Source organism: Schistocerca americana, chromosome 8 (assembly GCF_021461395.2).
Source record: "Schistocerca americana isolate TAMUIC-IGC-003095 chromosome 8, iqSchAmer2.1, whole genome shotgun sequence".
Classification (NCBI taxonomy): domain Eukaryota; kingdom Metazoa; phylum Arthropoda; class Insecta; order Orthoptera; family Acrididae; genus Schistocerca; species Schistocerca americana.
In genome coordinates, this window is record NC_060126.1 from 108867141 (window position 1) to 108894858 (window position 27718).

The window sequence follows — 27718 nt, forward strand, 5'->3', positions numbered from 1 at the left end:
CCACATTCCCAACTGTCCGCAATCTACATACGTAATGTACCTAATAGATATTTGCCCATCTACTCATTAGATCCCGGGTTCGAGTTCCAGTCGGGGCACACATATTCAGCTGTCCCCATCGAGGTATATCAACAACACCTGTCGGCAGATGAGGGTTTCAATTAATTATCATTTATTCTAGAGAAGCTGCAGGGTCATCAACGGTATCTGTTCTTTCGAGAACAGTTACTATCTTCATATATATAGTTAAAGGCTACCCAGCCACTGATCTTCGTCTGTCTCACGGGAAGTGTGCAAGGGATAAGTCCCTGCAGTCGCGCTATTCATCTGTGTCCTCCGTGGCTCAGCTGGATAGAGCGTCTGCCGTGTGAACAGGAGATACCGGGATCGAGTCCCAATCGGGGCACAAATTTTCATCTCTCCCCATGGAGGTATATCAACAACACCTGTCGGCAGCTGAGGGTTCAGTTAATTGTCATTTATTCTAGAGAAGCTTCACGGTCATCAATGGTATCTGTTCTTTCAAGAACAACTACTATCTTCATATACAGATGATTACAATTTCGGAAAAATTGATTTATTCAAGAGAAAGAGCTTCACAAATTGAGCAAGTGTATAACACGTTAACGCACCTCTGGTCTTTGCGCAAGCAGTTATTCTGCTTGACATTGGTTAATGGAGTTTTTAGATGTCCTTGTGAGGGATATCGCGCCAAACTCTGTCCAATTGTCACGTTAGATCATCAAAATTCCATGCTAGTTGCAGGTCCCTCCCTATGATGCTCCAAACGTTCTCATTTGAGGAGAAATCTGGTGACCTTGCCGGCCTAGGTAGTGTACGGCAAGCACGAAGAGAAGCAGGAGAAACTCTCGCCGTGTACAGATGGACATTACCTTCGTGAAATTTAAGCCCAGAATGGCTTAAGAAGAAAGGCAACGGGTTGTAGAATTTCGTCAACGTACCGCTGCGCTGTAGGTGTGTCGCGGATGAAAACCAGAGGGGTCCCGTTGTGAAAGGAAATGGCACGCCTCACCATCACTCCTCGTTGTCGGTCTGTATAGCGAGCGAACAGCCAGGTTGGTGCCCCACCACTGTTCGGGGCGTCTCTAGACACGTTTGCGGCCTGGAATCCCATTGACTGCAGTAGAATTGTCTTCAGAATTGGGTCCCATTTAGAGCTGAGCCCCGATGACGAACGAAGACGTGCCTGCAGTCGCCTCGTGCAGCGGTGGAGTGGTGCTCTGGGGTGCCATTTCTTTTCATACAGGACTGCTTTGGTTGACATATGCGCCACCCTTGAAGCACAGCGCTAGGTCGACGATATTCTACGCCCTGCTTTGTTGCCCTTCATTGAAACCATCCTGGGCTTACATTTCAGCAAGATAATGCCCACCTGCACATGGCGAGAGTTTCTGCTGGATGTCTACGCGCTTGTCAAAGCGTACCTTGGACAACAAGGCCGTCAGATCTCTCCCCAAATGAGAATGTTTGGAGCATTACGGACAGAGTCCTCAAGTCCGCTCGGAAGTTTTACGATCTAACGCAGCAGTTGGAATGAATTCGGAGCGGTATCTCTCTGGAGGATACCCAACAACTCCATCAATAAATGCCAAACCGAATAACTGCTTTCATAAGAGTCAGAGGTGTATCATCACCCTCTTTTTTTTATTGCAATCACTTGTTTGTCTGTGCATGTACGACACATCTACCGATCTCCGTCGGATAATTGTTTTATGGTTCGTTGTTGCAGTACAGGGTGAGGGTAAAATTTCCCTGCTTACAAAAAAGGAACTAGTATCTTAGACACGGCTACGCTATTTGTTGGACAATAGTAGCTAGTTTTGATGGATTCACTTCCACGTGTGTTCCGTTTGTTGCCCACAGAACGTCTAGACGGTAATCAATTTCCGTCTTTGCCAACATCTCTCGCGTACTCGCTGCTACATCTCGTATTCGTGCCGTAAGAGTTAGCATATCAGGAACTGGTGAGCCGAACGTAACCTCACAGAGGAGTCAAGAGGGGCTATAGCTGATGAACGTGGTCGTGACAATGTTGGACTACCTCTACCGATCCGTCTTCCGGGAAGGTTTCACTCAAGATCTGGCGAACAAACACTCCGCAGTGTGGCGGTGCATGATCTTTTTGAAACAATATCAGGAGTTGAAATTCCTCTTGCAACAAGTTCCAACGTGTCCAGGTAAACTGTTGCCGTGACGCCGGCCGGTGTGGCCGAGCGGTTCTAGGCGCTTCAGTCTGGAACCGCGTGACCGCTACGGTCGCAGGTTCGAATCCTGCATCGGGCATGGATGTGTGTGATGTCCTTAGGTTAGTTAGGTTTAAGTAGTTCTAAGTTCTAGGGGACTGATGACCTCAGATGTTAAGTCCCATAGTGCTCAGAGCCATTTGAACCATTTGTTACAGTAGACTTAGTGAAAAAGGGCTATCTAATAATTCTGCTGTGTGCATTGCGCTTCCTCTTGCATAGACGCCATTGTGGCACCAGCACTCCTACATTACACTACCTCTAACAAGAAAGAGAGAAAAGAAATGAAATGTTGTCAGGGGAAGTGTAGAAGAATATCCATAACAATTTCATGCGCTAAGCTACCATTTGCAGAATTTCACATAGACGTGTAGAACGGTGCTCATGAAAAGTTATGTAAGTTGAGCTATCATTTGCAAGAAACTGCGTAACTGTAACAAGCATAGTTCCTTAGAGATAATTTTTTGTTATCAGCGAAAGAATGTATGCCAATCCAGTACGTTTACACCAGCTCTCAATTTGGGTTCTCCACAGGCCGATAACCCACTGCCTCTCCTGGATGGCCGTACGAACTCACCGACACTCTCTTGTTAATGTACGGGTCTGTCGGATTTCGATCTCCACGGTCGTTATTCGATCTATGTAAACACCCTGTCGCATCCGAGTCGTGACTTAGCTGTGTGGATGCTACTTGCTTTTTAGAATGTTGGTTAATGTATATGTAGTAATTTTGTATGAGACGAAGGAACTGAAGGGCCTAGAACTGCTAGGCCACAGCGGCCGGCTTGAGGATTCCAATACACCATATTAATCGCCACTCTTTTCCCTACAAAACTTTTATTTTCCAACGAAACCACTGACCAATGGGACGGACTTACGCCACCTTACTGGGAGGACATGTATGCCCGCATGGAACCACCATACTGGTCAACGTCAAAGCCAACGTCTTGCTGCATCAATAACCTCCCTCGTAAGCGCAAGCAATTCCGCACAGATGTTCCTTCGGTGATCTTTGTAGTCTTCTGTTAGGCGACGAGGAAACCAGCGGGTACACATCGCTGAGTATCCCAACTGGTGGACGAATATATCACCTCTGCCGACAGAGAACCAGTTGAGCAGCGAGGTGTTTGATTGTGATACTTCGACCACTTAGGCTGAGAATGTCCGCACGTGCCAACAAATTCACACAGTCAGCCGGCAGGGGTGGCCGAGCGGTTCTAGGCGCTTCAGTCTGGAACCGCGCGACCGCTACGGTCGCAGGTTCGAATCCTGCCTCGGGCATGGATGTGTGTGATGCGCTTAGGTTAGTTAGGTTTAAGTAGCTCCAAGTTCTAGGGGACTGATGACCACAGCAGCTAAGTCCCATAGTGCTCAGAGCCATTTTTTTCACACAGTCATAGCTGTGTGCGACCGGCCGGCACGCGGGAGAGTGGACAGGTTTTGTTGCGATGATGACAGACGCCTTGCCCGACGACTCGCCGTGCCTTTGTTCACTGCTAGTGCTCCGTACCCATTCCTCAAGCGCCTGCTTGCAAAGCACCTCTGTTATAGACGCCATTTTCACGGCTAGAAAAAAGCGCCACCACCAATCGGGGTTTTATGATATTGATAGGGGCTGAAGCGGCAATATTCAACGATGTCCCACAACAATTTCCGAATTTTTTCAATCAAAATTGGCCGAGAAAAAATGTGTTGTGTTACTGAACACCGCTCGTAACATCATTAATCAGCATGAGACTCAATAATGCCATTTTCCCGAAACTGAAAAACCAGGACACCAGTGTTTGTGACTGTAACGGTGGTTCATTGGGAGATTTAAATCACTCGTTATCCTCTCCCCACCGATGTAAAGTGGACTCTAGCAGGCACTAGATGTGAAATGTCCACACCTCTTTTGATATTGTAACTAGAAAGCAACACACTCATCTAACAAAAATTGACATTGGGAAATTTAAAACCTTCCCGTCGTATACATTGTTCCATGATATTTCAGGTGAACTACCGGATGTCAGTGAATTTTTGACTCGATGTTTCGGTGCACAGTCTTCTAGCCATCTTCAGATTATGCTCTGAGCCGAAATGTCGTGACAGTATGTCACTGACATCCGGCAGTTCGCCTCAAATTTCATGGAACGAAAGGAAATATTTTTACTATATTGTCCATTTAACCAATAAAACCATGTTCACCTTCCACGATTATAAACGTATTATTATTGTTTAAAAGAAATTTTCAGATATTTTAATATATTATTACTCTGAAATATGTAATCTCTACATGTTTGTGACGCATTGCGTTCCTTTTTCGGTAGTTACCAGTACCACAACTAGTTTTTGTTGTTGTTATAAATGATTATTTCTCGTTTTGCGGAAAAAATGGGCCATAAAAAAAAGGTTCAAATGGCTCTTATCACTGTGGGACATAACATCTGAGGTCATCAGTCCCCTAGACTTACAACTACGTAAACCTAACTAACCTAAGGACATCACATACATCCATGCCCAAGGCAGGATTCGAACCTGCGACCGTAGAGCACCGCGGTTTCTGACTGAAGCGCCTAGAACCGCTCGGCCACAGCATGGGAGATCATTTCAATGTAATTTTATAATAGTCTGAGTAGTAAAATTGCAGAAATCCAAAATATAACAAAGATCTGTTATACTGCCCACGAAGTTATTATTCGTTCCCATTGTGCAGTTGATGATCTGCTCACTTTATCTTCATTAGATGAAAATAGTTCCAGAACTGCTTGCGTATCAATTGAATTAGCTAAATCGAACTGTTTGGCAACAATAGTGTATTCCAAAGCTCGCGAATTTGTGGACTGCTATACCCACTCCCGCTTTCAGTGACAAAGCTCTAACTCACAATCAGTAGTTGGTTGCAAAATATACGCTGACTTGCTCGTGTGAATAGGAATGTGTCTTTACTCATTCTGGAGCTTTCTAGCGACCAGCATCTTCAAAATGTTGCAGTACACTGATGTTCTACCAGATACCGTTTCGCAATTTTCAGTACAGCACACTTGATCTGGGTGGATGAAATAAAACGGTTCCGCACTATCAAGTGGAATGGGTAAGGCTTTTCAATCCTCGCTGTGACTAACACCCCCCGCCCTTCCCCTCCCCCCCCCCCCCTTTACCGATATCCATACAATTTCATTGACAATGAAAGCCGCGAGGAAGTAGTATTGTCGTACTATTAAAAATGTTACGAGAATACTTTATCGTACTGGCAATATCGGAACAGATGATTTACAGACAGCAGCCCTGTAAAACAACTGACGTTCATAAAGCCGGCATTTGATGGCTCTAGAAGAATCGATTTATGCCCAACATGCAAACGCGACAATGAACTTTCAAAGTTCGATTTTCGTCTTCCGCGAGTTGTGACGTACATCTATGTAAATGTGGGCAAGTAATTTTTCTAGAAACCCCGGAGAAGCTGTGCGAAATAAACCATTCGTTAGTTTCCCAGCAGCAAGACAGGATATTCCGTAAGTGCGACATTGACATTCTAGTTTTATCTGTACTCGTTCCTGTGACGCACAATCCTTGAAGCACTGCTTAAGAAGGGCGCATCAGTACAGTAACACACATTGCTTTGCTTACTACACGCGCTTCGTGTACAGAGAAAGCCAAGGAAAGTTTATTTCGAAAGCAAATAATATGTAGTATAATATGTATACTGGCGACAGCACAAGTAGCTTATGTATGTTCTCGGTCGTGAAATGCAGTTTCTTAGTCCTCCAAATGAGCCAATTTTGCTTATTGACGAACCCATCCAAATGAAAGTGGACTTCGTCGCTAAGCCAAACTACACAGCGCATACTAATTCCCATCATGCACCGCGGCCAACCGTGCAGTTTGAGCGCCCTAACGCAAACTGTTCAGAAGTTATGACGATTATGTTTCATTTATTTCAATAATTGTCACCCTGTGGCTCTGAACTTATGCTACTTTTCGAGTGAAGTCACTAAGAAATTTTGAACATTCTTCAGGCACTCCCCCTCCCCCAACCCTCACCCCCCTTTCTCGCGTGTCGGTACCATTGACACTGTGCAGATAAAATCAGTCAAGATATAGCTTGCACTTTCCGGCTGTGAATGAAAAGGGAAAAGCCCTCGGCCACGCACTTCAAAATAACTCGCAGAGAACAGATACAGAAGTAGGTAATGAGGTATGTGACTACTGCGTTCACGTACATCGAGTGCTCATAGCCTCTATGTCTTGCCTATGCCATAAAACAGTAATGGCCTTGTGTAGTTTCGGGTTATATCTGTTGTTTAGGCGGGTAATATTTTTCAGTTTTTAAATAGTGTCTTCGTGTTGATACCTGGTAAGAAATGTCTTCATTATTACTTTTATGTTTTGAGCTAGCCTGCACGCGTACTACTGTTATTTCACAATTGTTCTGCTGCAGAATGACCCATCTGTGTTTTGCTTCAATGGTACGTTTTCATGCGATTGCATTGACAAATTTTAGGACCGTGTTTGGATGCACGTTGATTTGCGTCAGTCCTATTGGTTTCCTGAGAAGCAATCATTAGAAACTTGTCCACAAATGGCATGTCTTAATTACTTACTATACATGGGCGACAGAAAGGTGTTGAATTTGATCGTGTCATAATTTTAAGGGTTGTGGATTTCCAGTCCTGCATTCTACCTCTACAGTTCTATAAATTCGAGATAAACAACTCTGCAGTTCTTCTACAAACCCAAGATGAACTGTTTTCAGTGGGTGCATGACTGACGACAAACAGAAGGACCTGGAGTTCGATTTACTGTCAACTCCAAAAAGCAGGTTTTGTGCAAAACTCAGCCTTCGGATTGAAGAAGCTTTATTTTACTTATTCTCTGCAGTGATTTCGTAATTTTAGAAAAGGGTTTAATTATTTTTCTCTTCTTACTTCGGATCGTAGTTCTTGCGTGATCGAGCGATATCATTATTAATCACCAGTATGCTTCGAATAAAATTTTGGACACTGCTTTAAAAATTGTCTTCTGTTTTGAATCTGTTTGTGCTATTAAACGCCTTTGCTTCAGTCGCGGAGTGTGACATCATCGTCACCTCTATAACGAAGAATTGCTTGGAAAATGTGTCACTTTGTAATCGACGATAAGTGTCGAATGATTATCGCTAAATCTCGATGAAGATATCGATCTTTTCATAAACGTCGAGAGTATCTAGACCGCGGAGCTCCGTGAGACAGTGGCGCCACACCATAACGCCTTTGAAACGGGGAATAGTTTTAAACTGATCGGAATAAAAGAGCGAACTTTCACGGAATAAAAAAAAGGTCGTCAGACGGATCGTTTCGTCCGAATTCCGTTGTGGGTGTGCACCGCGCGCGCGGCCCGAGGTATTTGCCGCCTTGCGTTGCGTCACGTGATCACCCCCCCTCTCCCAGCACTCGAGCCGTGCCTTCGCCCTACGTCATCTCGGCAGCGTAGCGGCTGTATAAAGCGGCAGCTGCGAACGCTACTCTCGTTAGTTTGCGGTCGCTCTGAGGGGGTGTGTGCGAGTACGTGTGAACGTCGGTTGTTGCAGTCTTCCAGTGTTACTAGCAGCGTTACGCCATCATGTCTGTGGACGGATTTGTTGGTCGCAAATACAAGCTCGACAAGAGCGAGAATTTTGATGAAGTGATGAAAGCGCTTGGTGAGTTCATTTCAACGTCTTTGTATGAGACCAAAATAATTGTTGTAGAATGTTAGGTTTTGAACGCGAACGGTTAACACGTTTGTAAATATTCCACTGATAACTATTTCGTGATTCCTGAGTGGCCCCTTCAAGAGAGGAAACTTATGTGAAAATAATTTGTTGGCACTTGAAGTTGCATTACTTTCGTTCTCCGTAATCCCGGCGTGTACTTGAGCAATCTGTCAATCTAAATGTCTGAGCATGATACGTGTTGATTGAACAAAATTCCTGGATTTTGCTATAGAAACAATTACATATGGTATATGAGGAACTCTTACTGGTATAGTTTGCAGCTGCGGTTTTCGTTTCAGGTTATGAACAGCACAATAAGTCTTATTTGTATGGCAGATGTGCTGTGATAGTCCAGTTTCGGAATCGAGCCATAATGTTGTATAAGCTACGTAGATGTAAATTGTATGTAGGCGTACTGGTATTTTCTGGTAGCTGACGAATGTAAACGAGACTAAAGTTCTATCCCCCACCCCCTCGAATCTTGACAGGTACCTGTCGAATGTCATGCGTTGGTAATGCTGATCATGCCAACGTAGTTTACGGTTGTAGAACTGTAGTCGCATCCTCGTCGAAAACACGTGGAAGCATCTCGGATTTAGTTTCTGCTTAATCTGCTGCATTGTCTTCCTGAATTGATTGCTAAATTATGAAGCTAATTGTGCCTCCCTGCGGAATAATTAAAAGTTCAGGTGTCTGACGTGGCTAAACGGTTTGGCAGTAAACTGCGGGCGCCTCGGCATACAGCTTTCGCCGTGGCGGTCAAGGCCAACCAGCGGCCGCGTGTTTAGCTACGTGGCTGGTGGCCCCCGGCGATGTAGCTTGAGGCAGTTGCTGTGTTCATGCGCGAGTCTGGGAAGGTAGGGGGGGTGGTAGCCGGCGGGGTGGGTGTTCATACTGCTATGAGCGTTACTGTTTCACTTTGAATAAGCTTACTGAAGTTACAATTTCTGAGATATTAAAAAAATACAGCAAGAACTTCGGCCCAGTATTGGATGTTCCGATTCTTCGTAATGGAAAGGACGTGCTGAAAAGAATCCCACGCGTAGGCGTGAATTTGTCTTCCCATATATGTGCGGCATGTTGAAAACATATCTGGCGTCCTATCGTGTGATTTATGCATGCCATGTGGCAGTCGTAGTTCATACAGGACTGAACTAATGAGCTAGGTGCTCTTGCGTGTACTTGGTGGGGAGTTCCCCAGCCAGTAGTTGTCAACCAGTGACAGACCTGCAGAACAACCAAGTGCGATAATTATTCTTTCACGTCGATAAGCTGGTCTACTTCTAAGGCTCGCTGCCATGACTGTGGTCAGAGCGAGCTTGCAGGTGGAAAGCTAACGGCTTGTTGGCAATATGTCATTAACCTAACAGGTACTTGACATTAATTAATGGTTTAAGGGGAGGGGGGTAGGAAGCAGAAGCACCACAGGACAGTTTTAATTTCCACTGTCTATACTCTTACAAAAAAAATTCATAAGACTTGGTCAGCATGACCAGGAAGCATTCAGAATTAACTCATAGCAGTGGAAGTTGGAAAACATAACGAAAGAATTTTTTTACATGTAAAATCATTTTTTCACTTACTAGTGGGAGTATTTGTTGCTGTAAGTACAATTTTCTTCATAAGTGGATTCTTCGGTGAATTGTGCACAGCATACAAACCATACTTAAAGGTGTGAAACTCTATAATTTTCGAAATCTATTAAAAACTGTGGTAAAAATTGAGGTAATTAACTAGAAAATTTCATGTCTTCCTAAACATGAAGTTTCAGTTCATTCGTTTTTTCATAAATTCTAGAGTTCTATACATCTGTGAGTATGGTATGTATGATGTTAAAAATTCATCGAAGAATCTAACTTAAGAAAAGTGTACCTATAGCAACAACTGCAGCCATTTAGTAAGCGGAAAAATGATGAAATTTCACAGGTAAAAAAATTTTGTTATGTTTTCGAACTTGCACTGCAATGAGTGTGAATCCTGAATCCTTTCTGGTGATACTGACAGTTTTATGAATTTATTTGTAAAAGTATACACTGGAAATGTCCTATGATGCCTCTCCTGCTCAAAGTCGGCCCGTTTGACGTCCTACCCCCCCCCCCCCCCCTTAATATTGGCAAGTTCAGCGAGGAATTGCCTAGTTAGGTGTTACATACTTCGTACCGGAACAGTATTTAGTTTCTGCTTTATATATATATATATATATATATATATATATATATATATATATATATATATATATATATATATATATATATATATATATATATATATATATATATATATATATATATATATATATATATTCTAAATACCAAAGGCCCAACCTTCAGATTTCTGGTCATCAGATTCCATGTGCAAGTGTCCTCGGTAATGAGGTTAAGATGTCGTGCTAAAGTTACTATAAACATTGGTTAGCAAACTAGTAATGGCTTCAGAACTACATGCGAATGGAGTTGTGCATGAGTATTGACTCTTCAGTCCCTTAAACTGATCTTGTATTCGGTTCCGCTAACTGAAATTAGCCTCAACAGCAGTGAGATGAATACGCGTGTTGTAAATTAAAACGATAATTCTATACACTCCAAATAGTGAGAATGCCACGACAAACATTGAGGAAGTCACTTTCAATCTCCCACTGAAGTGAGGGAACAAATGGCAGACTTTTAGTGCAAAAGTCTTTGCACATTTATTCGCTTTGTTAGTGTTAGAGGTGAGCACACGTGAACACCACATCCAATGGCTGATTCCCGTAATGTGCAAATGCAGTCATAGTTCGCAGGGGAGGTGGAAAGGAACCAGTATTTAGTACGGGAACAAGACGTCTGCAATTGGCGTGACGCGTACCGTTACTTACTGCCATGCATACGGGCGTGATTTTCCTCGAGAGCAAAGTTGTGGCTAAAAACGTACAAGTTTTATTAGTTCACAAATAATTTCCCATACTTACAGAGAAAATTCTAGTCAAAATTCGAATACATGAAGGAAGCTGTTTACATCGGACTGGGCGTACCATGGAGCGCGCCTTCCAACCGGAAAAGCAAACGGCACGAACTAAGGCAGAGCCTTAGAAGTCCTCTTACAATAATGTGCTTAATGTTTTCGTCTCAAAATGTTACCAAATCAAAGCGTCAAACTAAAAACGACGTAATATTAAGAGCAAATATTCGGTGCAGGTGAACGTTACGCATGAAAACTTTCACGCGCACATCAATCTTAAGGGTTAAGCTGCTGACATGCAGGCTCACATATGCAATTTTAACTGCACAAGTTTAGTGTGGTCTGTTAAACTGTTAGTTCATCATTGCATTAGTACGCACTAGATACACAGCTTATTACAAGCAAAGGCTGTTTAAAAATTAATATATATTGCGACGTAAAGTATGGTTGCAGAGGTTCTTAACATGCACACATTAATTCCCATACAATCGGTTTGAACAGTTCAGAGTTTAATAACTAAGGAGCTTTAAAATATTTTTGTCGTTAGTATATTCTCAGCTAACTCCATTTCAAATTCCTCTCTAGATTTCCTTCGGATAAGCGTCTTACGTCATGGAAAAGCCTGATTGCAGCAGGTTCTACTTGGTTTCTCTGAATACAATAATTTGTTAGAGATTGTAATTGCTGCTGACGTGCTGCAGTCGACGCGGTAAAATTACTCGGTGCGCTCATGTGATTCACTCTATTTTTTTTGTGTGTGTGTGTGTGTGTGTGTGTGTGTGTGTGTGTGTGTGTGTGTGTGTGTGTGTGTGTGTGTGTGTTAAGATTTATTGAAGAATTTCGCACAGTAACGCATCTGTGCAAACGCGTTAGTGTTTAAATTACGCCACGCCCACGTGAGCCTATACTCACTGATGCGAGCTGGCTTACTTCACGCGTATTTCGTGTATAAGGATCCAGTCGGCTTTGCTTTCCTTGCTGACACTAACATCAAACTACCTGGCAGAGTACAAAGTTAATTCAGTTGGAAAAACTAATGACCTTGATTCGTAGATTTTACTAGTGGCTGCTTTGGAATCTAAGGACTTAGTTTCCTGCCTTGCTTTAGTTACGTGGACGGTGGGACTGGTCAAAGGGATGTTTGTACCATATTTATTTTGTGGCGTTTGGAACTTCCTCAGTGGCTGGAAAAGCTGACCAAGCTAGGCTCTTAATACATTACCGCGCAGCGGTTGGGTCGTGATTATCAGACTGCTGCCGAAGATCATAGAGCTGCTGCCAACGTTAATTGTGGAGCTTCTAGTGTGTAAGAATCGATGCTGTTTCCGTCTTTAGTACAGTGGCCCACTAGTTGTCCAATTTGCCTTTCTTTCGCTTGGTGTTAGATTCCTATGGCTTTTGTACAATCCAGCATACTAAAATTGGTCGTTGAAGAATACTGGCAGAAAATCTGCATCCGTTAGGCATTTTCCTAATACGATCTATTATATCCATCTGTTATTAAATCTTCCTAATATCTAATTCGCCGGCAACTTTGATTTTCTGCTGTCTTCTATTCTTGACGCAACTCCGTCCACTTAAGTTCCCATAATAAACTTCATCCATTCCTCCTTGTCAGCATTACCATTGCTGGATGGTAGTACCTAGCTAAGCTCCTCGGGGATAACATCTCTGATTCTTGTTTCCTTTGCTCATTTGTTCGTTGCAATCCATAGACACCCATATCACGGTGGATTCTCATATTTTGCAGAATTTCCTTTCCGCAAAAGGTTTCTGTAGATGGTTCAGTTGACATTCTTTTTGAATGACCATTCCACATGATTTTCATAACCTGAAAAATTTTCTAGCTATTCATTTTTCTGATATTATCCTGTTCCTAGAAACCATAACGTTAGTTCCTTGTGAAGACCAAATAACTTAGCGCTATTGGACCAGTTTTTCGATAGCTGTAGTCTGTTCCTGCTAACAGGGATGAGTTCAATCAACAAAGTAATGATCAGAATGAAATTATTGTGACTAATGCATCACGTCCTGCTGCCAGATTATTCGTGTAGCCAATGAATTGCTTGTTCCTTAAGCTGAGAGTTGATGGTGCGTTCATGTATACACTGGATAACATGTGCAAGATAGTTCATTAGAAAATGATCTGCACAAAAATGCCTTAGGCCAGAGCCTAATGACGTGAACACTGTGAAAACTTGAATTTTGATTCCCGTGCATATTAATTGCATATGATAAAATGTAACTATAGTACAATGGCGTGACCTCTTTCGTTCCAGGTGTGGGCATGGTGACCCGCAAGATGGGCAACGCGGTGAGCCCCGTCATAGAGCTGACGAAGGACGGCGACACGTACACGCTCAAGTCCTCGTCCACGTTCAAGAACACGGTCATCACCTTCAAACTCGGCGAGGAGTTCGAGGAGGAGACTCCGGACGGCCGCAAAGTAAAGTCGACCATCACCCAGGATGGCAATAAGCTGCACCACATCCAGAAGGGCGAGAAGACCACCACAATAGTGCGAGAGTTTTCAGCCGAAGAGGTGAAGATGGTAAGTAAGGTGACAAAAACCTGGTCGGCGTGTAGCCGGCGCATTCCTCTAGGTCCATGTCAAATAGCTCAACCTGTCCGCTAAAAATACCTCGCGGTATGTGCGGCTCAAGAGGTAGGCGGCAGCTAGAAATAATGTGCAGTTTACTAACAAAGCCTTAGAAATTGCACCTCTTCACTGATATCAAGAGTTTCGATCATTGCCTGAACATGAAGTTCCTAAGGCAGTGTGGTCTCATAGACTTCGAAACAGTCGCCTTTGAGTGCCCATCTTCTGTTCACTGAAACTGTATTAACGTAAATTGCCCCACCGAGAGTAAACTGACTGTACTTAGTCATGACAAAGAGAATTGTTACTATTGACTCAATTGAAATAATCTGCTTTACTATTTTCGCTGTCGGTTTCAATGTTATGACATTACCGCCATGTAGCAAACATTTAAATTAGGATGGATATAAAATTCAGAATTTTTTCTGAAGATCACAGGACTACAAAAAATTAAATTTATTGTGCTTAATAGCAATGTTTAATTCATTCAAATTCCATAGTAGTATGAAAATTTTAAGTAGATTAGGTTTTTAATTAGTAATTTCATCGAAATGCACATGTTCTTAATCAAATTGCATAACACGGAATATACTTTCGTCGAGATATCCATAATGTTAGCCCATGAAATGACATCTTCACGTTGATCACTCTTCCTTCACATTAGTAACTAAAGCGTCTTCAGTAAAATTACGATTAAATTTACGTTTACATTATGCATCTGAAGTAAAAACAGTTGCTACCGGCCAGATCCGAATAGAGGATCTGACAATGGGTCTTCAATCCTACCATTAAGCCATTACCAATTAAGTTAATAATCAGATTTTAACTGTTCAGAAATTTAATTCTCAGTTTTCTATTTTTGAGAATAATCATGCTGCTTCAAGAAACGGTACAGGCACTTGTCAAATCCTGTAATACAGATACAGCCAGTTCATAAAGTGTCACTGTAGGACAAAATGCGTAACAAAGATGTGGACTATTGCATTGGACACTAGCTAAATGAAATCCGCAAACACACGAGTCTTGGGCGTCCGCCTCCTATCCCACCTTAGTATCCTGTTCAGAACGCCATAAAATGTCGTAGTGAAAATCACTTAAGTATTTTCAGGATTAATACTGGGCAGTATGTAAGGCCATTGACTGTATTTCTGTAATTACTCGTTTCTTATCGAGATGACAACAGCATAGATGTTACTTATAGAAAAACAGTAGAAATGCTCCCATCCTCCTTTTGGCATAGCTTACTAAACATTTATAACTCATGAAATCAGGAATTTTACGTGCAATTTTTGATAAGCCAATAATTAACTAAGCATCCATGTCACTCTTGAAAGTTCGTTTATCTAATATCTTCATTTGTATTGTCAACTAGGTATTTCCTCAGCTTTCCTAATACACGTGTGAACTTTCTAGGCACATTAATCATCCACTCCCTAGGACACAGGTTCTGTCCAGCTGCTTTCCGTCTTAATCAGATTTCTCTAGTGCATAGTTCTTTTTCTGTATTTTCCCCAGAATTTCTGCGTTGTCAACTTACGAGCACAAATTTAGTAAGCTGAACCGTCATTCCATGTAAAACGGAACAAAGCACAATTGTCAATTCGAAACTTAGCGGGAATGGTGCTCTCTAGATAAAAAGAACTACATAACTTTGCTTTAGCGGAAAAGGACTGGTGTTAATATGTAGGGTAGTTTGTCCTAACGTTCAAAAACAACTTCGGAGCGATGTAAATAACTGTGGGACAAGTAATTTGATGACACATGTGACTGCAAATGTCGGGAGATCCCCAAAAATGGATAGCAAACGTTGGACATAGATAACACTCATAATGCGGAGTATTTTTGAGCGTGTGCTAAAGAGGATTGAACGTGACAATGCTTCCACTGAAGCAAACGGTACCGTTTCGAACACCTTTTGTAAATGCGATCCGTTGTAAACGTAGAAATAAGTTATCGCTGCTGTAACCAGGGAACAGTTGTTGCTTTGTATTTCTTTCCTTTCGTGCTTTCCTTTGTCAATAACAAAAACGCAGATCACTATCAAGTAACTACGCAATCCAAAAGCTTGTACTTATTTACTTGTGACAAAATACCGTAGGTTTTATGTTGGACTGTACTTCGCAGTACACCATCGGACACAACGATACTGCTAAATTAATAAATATAAAAACGGCCGCAGGCAATGAAAAAGTACTGCCTGTCACAACAGACTTAGGCCCTGAGCCCCGCCCACATTGGCCGGGAACCAACCCAACGTAAACGGTTCGCTTGCACTGCGATGACGAAGTGCGACAGTCCAATAGCTTGAACAGTTGCAGTGCGGAGAGGTACTTAGGCTTACGTCACATGTTATCCGCTTTCGGAATATTTGCCAACATTTGCGGCTCCATGTGTCTTAATTGCCTCGTCCTAGTCTGTCGCTTCAGATCTTCTAAATGTTAGAAGGAATCATCCTGCATACACACGTTTTGACTAGACAACTACATATCTCTGAAACGATGCATTGTGCGAAGAAGTTGGGGGCGTAAAGTTAATGTTGAAGAAATGTCACCGCTAGAAATGGCCGCCTCCTGGCCACAGCTCTTGCGAAATCGGGGTGAACTGTGCAATAATTGTCCGTCTGGAAAACTGTTTGGATTCTACGCCAAAATGTGGGCTACTTGAACTACTACTTCCCATTCGTGGTAGATGACGATGTAATAGACAAATACGGTGTAAACGTAAACATTTGAATTGTAACTGTTTATTGTACAGTAAAATATGATTAGCAGTTTGCGTACGGCTAGAAACTGGTCAGCATGATCAGACTGACAATACGCACATAATTTCTTGTTCGTATAAATCCAAAACAAAGCACCCCAAATGAGTGGTAAGAGGACTCACCACTAAAGGTGTGCCAATGAAAATAGAAAACTAAGTCATAAACGTGACCTTTTCTGGATCACGCTAAACATGGCTGCTAATTGTACTACTAAATTTGCAACACTAAAGTAATACAGGTCATGCTAAACCGTTAAAACACTAAGGTTTATTTGCATGGTAAGTTAGTGTAGAATCAAATTCCTCAGTTCCAAGTTTGGCACACTTCGTATTTGTAGATTACAGCGCCACCTACAACGAATACACTGGTTTCGTTAAATTGTCGATCTTTTAGCGTACAATCAGATTATACGCAGAAAATAGGGGTGCCCATTTGAAAATACTGCTCACCCCACCCACTCTGGAATGGTGGTTAGGTGGCAAGTTTCAGCATAATATCCCCTTTACTAATATTGATTTGCACCTAAAACATTCTTCATATGTTGCTGCGTTTTCGCAGTATTTGGTATAAAGTTAAAACTAAAATCATTTGTAGTAAATCTTACTAAAAATACCCAACTTCGCAGAAATGGCGTTCGTAGGTTCAGGAAAAGTAATGAAAAGATCTTAATGTGAACGCTATTGAGTCATTCCTCTCATTCCATTGAAAACAGGGTGAAATTTAGCTACACCATGAAAGCCAATAACTGTTCCAGCATTTAGCCCTATGCTGTGTGAATTTAAAATATGGTATGCATGCAAATTTCCTAGTTGCAGTATTAAAAAACGTGTGATTCACATACATGATGTGAAAACATGTACTCCAGATAGTTTCAGGTAGTGCCTATATGACTTACAGAAATTGACCTAAAACTGGTGTCGCCTAATAGTGTTCATGTTGCATTCCTTAGTTGGATGTGAAAAGTACTTAACTTTCTGCAGCCAGCTAACATTTCGTTAAATACCAGAATTGTCTACTTCTGTGAAGGTTCATACAAGTTGTGGACCTCCAGTTGGTTGTCCTAATATAAGCTATTGTTTAGAGCTTAAAGCAGTGTCGAAACCTCAAACGTCTGTGAATAAACAGTGCAGTGTTGGTGCTAACAAGTTACTGAAATAAATCAATGCCAGTAGATTGAATCTATGCAGATACTGGTACATGGTAAATCTGATACTCAGTAATGGTTTCGCAAAATAACTTAAGATTTGTTAAAGACCATCAATAAGATTTGTGTATTTAAACAAATTTACCTGTGGCACCAGAGTACTGCCTCACACTAGTCATGTGCTGTACTTAAATCTTTCTGCAGACTCCTCTATCATTGCCCAAATACTTCCACATTTCAAGGTGTATAACAAGTTATTAGACACAAAATGTACATGCTAATATCATGCAAGTAGGTATCTTGGTATTCTTAGTGTTCCTTGTCTCAGAATATCACTGCAGTAATGTAATCATTACGTGATCTATTTGCAAACGGCGGGAAAAAGTAGCATTTTTGTACTACTGTGACTACTGGTAGGTGCTCAGACCTTACTCCTTTTCAATAAGGGGTGAAATGCACTTAAAATGAAGAGGTTGAAGTTCTTACTGTAAATAACCTTGAATTTCTTAAATCTTCAAAGAACTCCAAATAGGAAGTTAACATAATGTGGTAAACCACTGGACAACTTTTGTGTATTGCAATGCCCTCTTCCCAAAAGTGTGGAAAATGGCAGTGGTCTGTTATTTCTATTGTTGGAAGTTAAAAAATGCAATACATTCTGAAAGTGTTCCAGTGTAGAAACTGGGAAATCCTAAAGTTCAAGCATTCAATTTCACCTAATTTGGGGCTCATATTTTACTAAATAAAGTTGTAAATTTTTAAAGTCTGAAAACACCACCTACAAACAAACCTCATGTTAAAGGCTAGATTTTGTATTTTGGTAACTGGTAGGTCTTAAAGAAACACTAGAATGTTACAGTATTAAATCACAATTGTCAAACTGCTAGGAAGTTGATTAACTTCGAATTGTATTTGTTTCAGACCATTACAGTGGACGACCTTGTGTGTACGAGAATCTACAAAGCGATCTAAGACTGCAACTTTCGCCACTGAAGATAATTATTTCAATTTTTTGAATGCCAATTGTTAAATTTGTAGGAAAATTAGATTCCATACCAAGTGATACAGCTTCATAATAGTTTAGTTGATATTTGCTGTTAAGAATTTGTCAGCTCATTTATTAGCTTCTATATTTATTCGTTTGATATTTTAATATTAAAATTTAAAAATTGTAGTTTTCAGCTGAACAGATCTTGATGTTCCTAAAGTATTTTTGTATTCTGCATTTGGTACAATTGTTATATGCATTTAAGTGTTTCCTAAATTCTTGAACTTTGTACTGAATTTACTGTAAGTTAATAAAACTACATACCTTTAAATGATATACCATTGCCAGTTACATACTTCCCTTCATAACATTTCAATTCCAGTAATATTAGGTAAAATAAATGCATAAATAAATAAATAAATAAATATTGAAAGTAATGATTAAACAATGAATTCATTCTTGCTGTGATTTTGTTAATCTGAGATGTGACTTTTCAATTAGGATTATGTCCCTACTCAAGAAGGGATTAAAATACACTAACTAGGTTTAAACACCACAAAGCAAATATCCCTACCCTCCCTTATAATAAACATGTTCCTATCCCAACCTCGTAGTACTTACATTTTGACATAATTCAGACAAATCAAAAGATGTAGCTGCTCAACAATCAGTTCCCTGTGAAAGACGTATTCTTGGAGTCTATACCTAACTAAATGTAGTCTAAAAAAGAGACCTTTGTCATGGAAAGGTCACTTCCCAAACAAAAATCGGTGCTGCTGGGAAAGTTTGCTCAAAACTCCCTAGTACTGACAGTTTCCTTGTATCATGCCTTGCAATTATCTTCTGGAGGTCTTATTGCTTGTCAATCTAGCTACTGATGATGGAGAGACCGGGACTGATGACCACAGCTGTTAAGTCCGATAGTGCTCAGAGCCATTTGATGGAGAGACCAAACTTCCCCACTGACAGTATACCAATAAAATGACTACTATTGGTAGTAGTATCTAAAGGACTACTTGGACTGCAGCATGAGCCTATGCAACAGAAAATTGCTTCCTGTTAACACCTCACTTTGGAGTAGTTGAACAGTGTAGTTCTGTGTAAGTAATGATAGGAGTAATGTCATTGAAGGTATCAGTAGCAGGGAGGGTTCTAAGATAACGAATCACATTAGTGGCTGTGTTCAAATTTTTCGAAAAATTCCGAAACTGCCACGCCCCCCCCCCCCCCCCAATCCCCCCCACATGCCTCATGAGTGACCTGGGCCAGTGACATCAAATACATTAAGTGAAATAAGTGTCAAATACTGTTGCTGCTTTCTCATATGCAACCGAACAGTGCTGGAATCCCATCCCAATCATATTTACATGTTAATAAAAGCTACTCCTAAGAGCTGCTTAGAATGTAACCTCAGTGTGGGGAGTGGTATTTCAATCCCCTTGTAGATAACTAAAGTTGCTCGTCGTGGGTAAGAGGTTGCCTTCTTCAAAAGGCACAACAGCTGATTCCGTTTCCTATCCACGTTGAAGATTATAGATTCTGATAAGGCTGGCAGCACATAAAATGTTCCTTAATTTGCATGTAAATTACAGAATTAAGAATACTCAATGGCAGACAGAACTAAGTCTGATGCAGTTAATTTAATAATACTGCAACCTCAGGTAATACTTCGTGTGGGTGGAAAAAAACGTATAGACCACTGACAGATTCCTCGTGAACAAGACTCAATGAAAACCAGCGAACATGATACTTAGCCTTCTGGGGAAATAAAAGCTAAACTTCAGGAACTAGCAGAATGTCGTCATATTTAATACTCCCACGAGGTCACTGGCTGCCACTATGCAAAGTCAGCTGGTGTTAACGAATTTAAAATGTGATGTTATTACCTTGTTCTTACTTACACACGACCGCTACAGGGAAAATCTGAAAGTACGGTGTCCGCAGGTGTAACATGTCAACTCATGCCATGAGGCTGCCAACTGTTGCTCGTTAGTTACAAAAGTGTTCAGAACTAGTAAGTATCTTGTAAATGAGAATGTGTACAGTATAGTTCTTCAGTGAGAGTGGAACTGAGTCAGGTATGTAGTCAGTGACTCTGAATCACAGGTAGGGCAGAGGTGGCAGCGTGACGGTATTCACTCGTTTAAGAAGTATCTGGCATATAATTCGCACTTCTCTATTTGTCTCTCTTTTGTAACTGTCAGGCAATGGCTTTCTGTATTTCCTGATATGTGAATACGAGACCACCACAAACTTTGTTGGCTGCTAAGGAACGTAGAAGATACTATTGCCAGTTTCCTATACACCCGCGTCAACCCAGTCGAAACGTAAATTAATACACAACAATCTGACACCTGCAGTACGTATAACTAGGAAGCGCAGCTGTGGCCCAGGCTAAACTGAATTCCAACTATAGGCCACTTTCATCAAAGAAAGTTTCACCGGGACGGCCTTGCTTTGGTAGGTTACATGTGATCTGCAGAAATGTGAGATGTAATCTTGGTCATTAAAAAAAGTGAACATTGCTCGTGTGTAAACACGAAACGGTCGCGCGCCAGATAAGTCATATCTATGATGTTTACTCCCTGCCCACCCCCTCCCAGCTTTCCGCAGATGCTTGCAACTTGGAAATAGCAGTACACCGTGGAAGCCGAGGTACTGGACTGTGAGTCTCATAACAGGACCTCGGCTGCCCCGTAACCATTTCATTAACTGTTTTATGTAAAATAATTTACAGGAAGGTGTCAAGTAAGACGCAGTTTCAGGAATTCACGTGAAGCTCTTTATCACTCCGATGCCATAGTTCACATGCAGAATGTTATCAGAAGCTGTTTAATCCCACTGTATGTTATATTAGTTCAGGAGCTGTAGTGCATGGGTTAAAGAGAGTTTTGCTTGTAACATCCTGCCTTCACTCATTATTTTCGTATGTACGCCCAACGTTTTTGGATCTGCAACTGAGCTTTATACGAGCAGATAAAATGACCTCAGTTCTACTCAATATATGAATTTTTGTGTAGATGGTAAGTGATTATGATGCATTTATCAATTTTTGTGACAGATTAAAATTAAAACAAAAAAATCCAATTTGTTAATGGCCACCATGTTTTCACAGAGAAAATGTCTTTTTGAATCTACTGACACGTTCCCCATCATAGTGGGTTGTCGCCAGTGTGATGCACGGAACATGTGTCGGTCCCATCGTCTTTATAAATAAATGAACAATAAAGTTTATTTATTCTTTCTTGATTTAAGATCAGCAAAACCGTATTACAATATGCTTTTACCTGGGACTGAACTGACTTAGACCTTGCTGCCAATTCTTTAAATAATCACATCGAGTCGCTAGGGAAATGCTAACAATATCATTTTCAATACTTCCTTCACAGCAGCATAGGGCGTCAGCAACACACAACGTCACAGTGTCTGTTTCTGCTTACGGGAAAGCTCGGACATTGCAGCTGGATCATTAAATAATGGGTGATCTACGGTGTGTTACAAGAAACGAAGAATTGTTTTATCTGATATTTATTCCATATTTTTTTCCAGCCTCTCAATAAACGTGAACTCGATCCTGAAATTAATAATTTAAATCACTGATTCCTAATCTAACATAATTATTCCCCGATGGGTAAACTGATAACTTCTGCTCGGGAAAAACAAAAGGGCTATTGAACTAAAGTATTTTAAAAATGTCATCACTCTTATCACTACTTCGTTAAATTCTAATACTGATTACATAAGTTATCAAAAACATTTAAAAAAAAATACTAACATTGTGTGGCAATGCGGTGGAGGTTACAGCTTGTGAAACAAATGTATGAACATCATCTTCCTCACGTAATTATCTCAATACACACATACTTTGTATACTCCGATTATTTGTGGAAGTCATGTACTCCATTGGCTGTCTGAAGTCTCCCAATTTCTCTGCTCACAAGTGAGGGATCCGGCAAACAATCTATTTATGGACATTAAGTACAGTGCGCATATTTTGACTCCGTTGATTTTAAACGGTGGTGCAGGACAAAAATGGCTCTGAGCACTATGGGACTTCATATCTGAGGTCCTCAGTCCCCTAGAACTTAGAACTACTTAAACCTAACTAACCTAAGGACATCACACACATCCACGCCCGAGGCAGGATTCGAACCTGCGACCGCAGCGGTCGCGCGGTTACAAACTGTAGCGCCTAGAACCGCTCGGCCACACAGGCCGGCTGCATTGGAGTTACTTACACATCAGCTCTAATTTGGAAATCGGACTGGTCATTCTTTCGACTCTTGATTTGATAATTCGTGTGTGTGTGTGGGGGGGGGGGGGGGCGAATATGTGTATGTGTGTGTGAGTTAGTGTGAATTAGTGAAAATGTCTTGTATATTTGGCAGAGATGTGAGAGGAGATCGGAGGAAGGGGGGGGGGGGGGGGGAGCACGAGTTGGGGTGTTCTATTTTTTTTTGTGGGGGGGGGGGGGAGGAGGGTTGGACGGTGATTATAGGAAAGTAACTGGGAGGAAAAGATTGTGGTAAATTGAGCCTGTGTTACGTTAAGTAATCAATCAGTTTAAAGTACAAATTACAAGAAGATAGAACTATAAAAAACACCACACACTTGGCACATTGCATAAAAGACATACAGGTTCCAGATACAGCCACCCTCCTGTCATTTGATATAGAGAATATGTAATCCAATACGCCAATAACTGAAACAATAAACGTGTAGAATAAAATCTCAAGACACACCATACACTTCCACATGAATACATCAAAGAAACAGGACACAACTATTTCCAGTTCAGTAATGAATTCTATTTACAAAGTGAAGGATTACCAATGGGATCCACAGTGTCTGGAACCATAGCAAACACATCTATGAACCACGTGGAACAAGTTATATTTAACCAAATAGTGTCAGATATGTACAATATCCTATACTGGATTCGATACATGAATGACATCTTTGGTCTGATTGATGAACTAAGAAATAAAATTGATCTGTTCACGATGAGATAATTTTACAATAGAAAAAAGCGCAAAATAAGCAGTTAAATTTATTGGACATCATCATTGTTGTTGTTATTGTGGTCTTCAGTCCTGAGACTGGTTTGATGCAGCTCTTCATCATCATAAAGATTAAAAAAACCAACACACATTTGACACATACTGAAAGCTCACAACAACAGACACAGTAATACTTGAGACCTCACAACACCTTAGTTCTCAAAAGCAGGCAGCATTTAGATACATGCTCCACACACTAAACACAGTACCATTAGATACAGACAGTTACTAAAAAGAAATGGATACCATAACGCACATAGCCACAAACGATGGATATTAACTGTAAGAAAAGTTAGTATCAAAACTGAACAATACTATCAAGAAGCAGAAAATTAAAAACACCCAGCTGGCACAGGACAAGGGCAGAATCCCACGCAAAGAAACACAAAAAACAAGAACAACCCAAAGTAAAAATGAAACAAAAAACAAAAGGTGGTTCACAATGACATAGAACCCCAAATAAACACACAGGTTAGGCAATACTTAAAAAAAAAGAAAAAGACACAAAAGCAGCCCACAAAATTAACAATTCAATTCAAAAATACTTCCACAAAACTATAGGAAAAGGTGATTTATGTATCAAAAATCAGGAATATACCAAATTAATTTGCAACACATGTAATGGAAGATACACAGCTTAAACCAGAAGGACATCTGACACCAGATACAAAGAACATGTTAAAGGATGGAAGTGTAAGACAAATCGTTCAACTTTTGCACAACTCTTACACCAACATAAAAGTACCTTCAGAAACACAGACATGTTAATCGTAAGGATAAACAACAACAAAAAAATCTTCCTCATCTAACAATAAACCTACACATTCAAAAAAATCGTAACTGAAAAGAAATAACTCATAAATGATCAGACCAATCTGCAAAACAGATACTCTTTTTATTGACTGACTATTTAATACAAGATTAAATATGAAAAGTGGCATGCACCTCTCTCTCAACAATCTCAGTCAGATTAATATTCATATTTCAGGTCATGACGTCGGTGTTCCCCAGTGCTACATTTAGAAAGTGTGGTTTATGGCTTGTTACATGAGGAAATTGTGGGCAGAATGCTGATATAACTGCATGTGTAGCCTGGAGACAACTTGTACCCAAGACGCTATAGTGGAGGCGACGGAGAACAGGGATATAGATAGATTGCCAGTGACATGGCCTTGCGAATGATCTAGGAAACAGCAGTCTGTGGTTTGTACCTGCAGAGGGACTTGGGGCCGTGGCAGTCTCCTCTTTCCACTTAGGGTTGAAGTGGGAGGGCGCCAGTTCACGTAACATTTTACCTGGGCCAGGCAACAGTCAATCACAAAAGTGGCCAGTTGGTATAAACTGGGTGGAGGAAGCCCTTTAAGAGAGACTGCTGTAATCTGAACTTTTGTGCAAGTGGTGGACAGGTCATAAACCTCTTGAGCGTTCTCGTGATAGACGCTGGGATGATATGGACAGAGCAGTTGGTGCACGTGTTTAATGGAGGCATGATTGTAACTCCCCTGGTGCCAAGAAACCGCCAGGTTCTTCCAGAGTGGCAAAAACATGTATTACATCGGCACAACTATCTGGAAAGATTAATAGCCTTCCTTCAGAAACTGGAAATGATTGGCGTGGAAAGATTAGATCTCTCTGTAAATGAGAGACTGTTGTCGCATCTAGATAGACGTTTTTTTGCCGAAACATGGGCATGCTTACCATGAGAACGACGCTTCCCTAGTCTAATATCTTCTTTTGTCAGACAAGAGAGATTTGGAGTCGCTGATTGCCTCCTCTTAGAATACGCAAAGCAGAGGCTTGCTCCCCCAGCGTGGGAATAAATTTCTGTGTCTGCATCGGTTACCAGGCCAACAGAAAAGACAAGAGAGGAAATTCGAGTGGAGGATAGTTCTATCGGTTTGTATAGTGTGGAGGGGCTTCATTTTTTTGCTAGTTCGGCTCCCATACGGAGGCTTAGTGGAAAGTGGTTGTGATTCTTTCCCTTCTTCGTCGTCCCGTCATCACCTGGCGGAGAACTTCAGGTCTTTCTCTAGTGGGCGAGACTTGTGGTCTGCAACTTGTGGTGACTAAGAGCCAGTGGGAGTTTCCTTCTCTACCGACAGTGGAACTACATATCATCTCGAACATATCGTGTATCACGAGGGTGAACCTATTCGTCCTGCGGCCGCCTGAGGTTTGTCTCTTCCAGCACACACTTCGTGCTTGTGAGTCACATGTGTTTTGCCAGGCCAGCAGACGGGTGCACCTCACACTGAATTCTACCGGGATTTCAGGGCTCTGATAGGGAAATTTCCCACGTTGTATTAAACCGAACGCCAGTGGACACGTAAAATTATTACAGCTGCCGCAGTGCACCGTTCCTCGCCCAGAGCGCGCTAATTTCTGCTGCCGCGTGAATCGAGGTGAAAGGGTAAAGTATTGATCTGATTTTATCAGGGAAGCAGAAACAGCTTTGGTGAAGCCCGCTGCTGCCCGCGCCGAAACAGAGTGTATTGCGTGGTATTGTTCCCTGTGTCTCTAGTTAAAGCCACGCAATGCCCTTGAACAGTGCAAGGAGATTCTTTACCAGTGCTTTGCTAGACACAATTTCTTCAGCTCTGGTTGATCCGAATATTCTGTGTCTTTTAATCTCCAATGCCTCGCATTCGAAGATAATGTGATACGGTTTCCTCGCTCACACCACACATCCTACATTTGGGGTCTTCTTCTATTATCCCCATTGTATGTAGGTGTTTTTTGAAATTCCCATGGCCAGTCAATAGTACAACCATGAGTTTTATTTCTCTCTTGTTCAAGCCCAGGATTGAGAGACTTCTCTTAGAACGTGGCTTCGACATCAATACCTTGCAATGTTTTTGCTTTTGGACCTTAGACCAATATTTTACATGCTGTATCCTTGTCCAGTCTCGTAGTTTTACTTTGATCATCGCCTTTGTGATTGTCAGGACAGGTGTCTTCGCCCCTATCCTGGCCAACCTATCGGCTTGCTCGTTACCACTAATCACTGAGTGACCAGGGACCTACAATAGGTTTACCCTATTGCTTTCCCCTAGCTCCATAAGGACTTTTTAGCATTCTGCCACGATCCTTGTAAGTATTACTGCACCGGCGAAGGGTTTGTAAGTGATATTCACAGTTCCCTGTTCTGCATGAACCATAGTTTGTGATGTATTTGGTCATAATTGATCCTATTTGAATAGAACTGGGCCTCGCAGTGGATTCATGTAAACAAAGTCAGATTGTGTTGTAAAAGCGATTACTTCAGGGGAGAATTTGTATAGCTTGCACCACCATGACTGCTCTGCCAATCAAGTACCACCCCTTTCTGTTTTGTGTTTGTAATTTTTCTGTAAGGTTTTCAGCTTGCTGTAGTTATAAAATCATTAATAAAAACATGTCATTATTTGTGTAAACTTAAATACGCCACTGTTCTCATTCATACTCCCTCAACGGTTCGCTGTTCTTATTTTTTTGTGGTAATACATGGGTACACCGGCAATTCAAGGTTCAATCTTTTAAATTAGTTTATTTGATGATTAATTTGAGTTCTGAAAGTGACTGCAGACCTACGCAACAAAACTGCCATGGGTAGATTCATTAATTTCATAAATAAAAGTGAAGGGTGCAGCTCACGATTGGAAGGTTACTGAGAAGATAAGACTTTTCTTCATGTAAAGATAGTAATATTTAGCATCATTCGGATATATATTTATGATAAAAGCAAGCGACAGCTTGCAAATATACGTATACAACCACAGGGTCCATTTACCACTGCCATGCCATTTCCTCCAAGTTTCTTTCCTATAATCTCCATCGCCACCCAAAAAGAAAAATAGAACGAAGTTCAACCCACAATCACCCACCCCCTCTCCCTAAATCTCCTCTCCTATTTCTGCCAGGCAAACAAACATTTTCACTAATTCACTAACAAACACACACACACACACACACACACACACACACACAATCTTCTAATCTCTCTCTCTCTCTCTCTCTATCTATCTATCTGTCTACAGATCTAGAGCCCCCCTCCTTACACGCACACAAATGGAAGTCCCAGTATCCCCGAGACAGACCGCCGATGACAAGCCACAGCGCCCCCCCCCCCCCCCCCCCCATGCGACGAACGTGCTTGCCTGCAATGTTCTGCGTCGTTGCACATTTTGTCAACAATCAGTGCTGCCCCCAGAAAGCGCTTCTCTTGCCGATTTACGTGAAATATGGAGGTCATGGGGGCTGCGCTACCTACAGT

At 41.4% G+C, this 27718-nt stretch overlaps 1 protein-coding gene across 3 annotated transcripts in view; it reads left to right on the forward strand.

Annotated features, from left to right (window-relative positions):
• LOC124544832 (fatty acid-binding protein, muscle-like) overlaps window positions 1–18742 on the forward strand; it is a 172018-nt gene extending 153276 nt beyond the window's left edge. For 2 of the 3 annotated variants that reach the window (XM_047123533.1, XM_047123531.1), the window contains exons 2-3: window positions 13194–13465; window positions 18340–18742. In XM_047123533.1, coding sequence (XP_046979489.1) covers window positions 13194–13465; window positions 18340–18390 — 323 coding nt within the window. In that variant the 3' untranslated portion in view covers window positions 18391–18742. Of the gene's footprint in view, window positions 1–7743; window positions 7924–13193; window positions 13466–18339 lie in introns of those variants that run through there. The other variant, XM_047123532.1, reaches the window with a different exon arrangement.
• Window positions 18743–27718: the final 8976 nt, after the last annotated feature.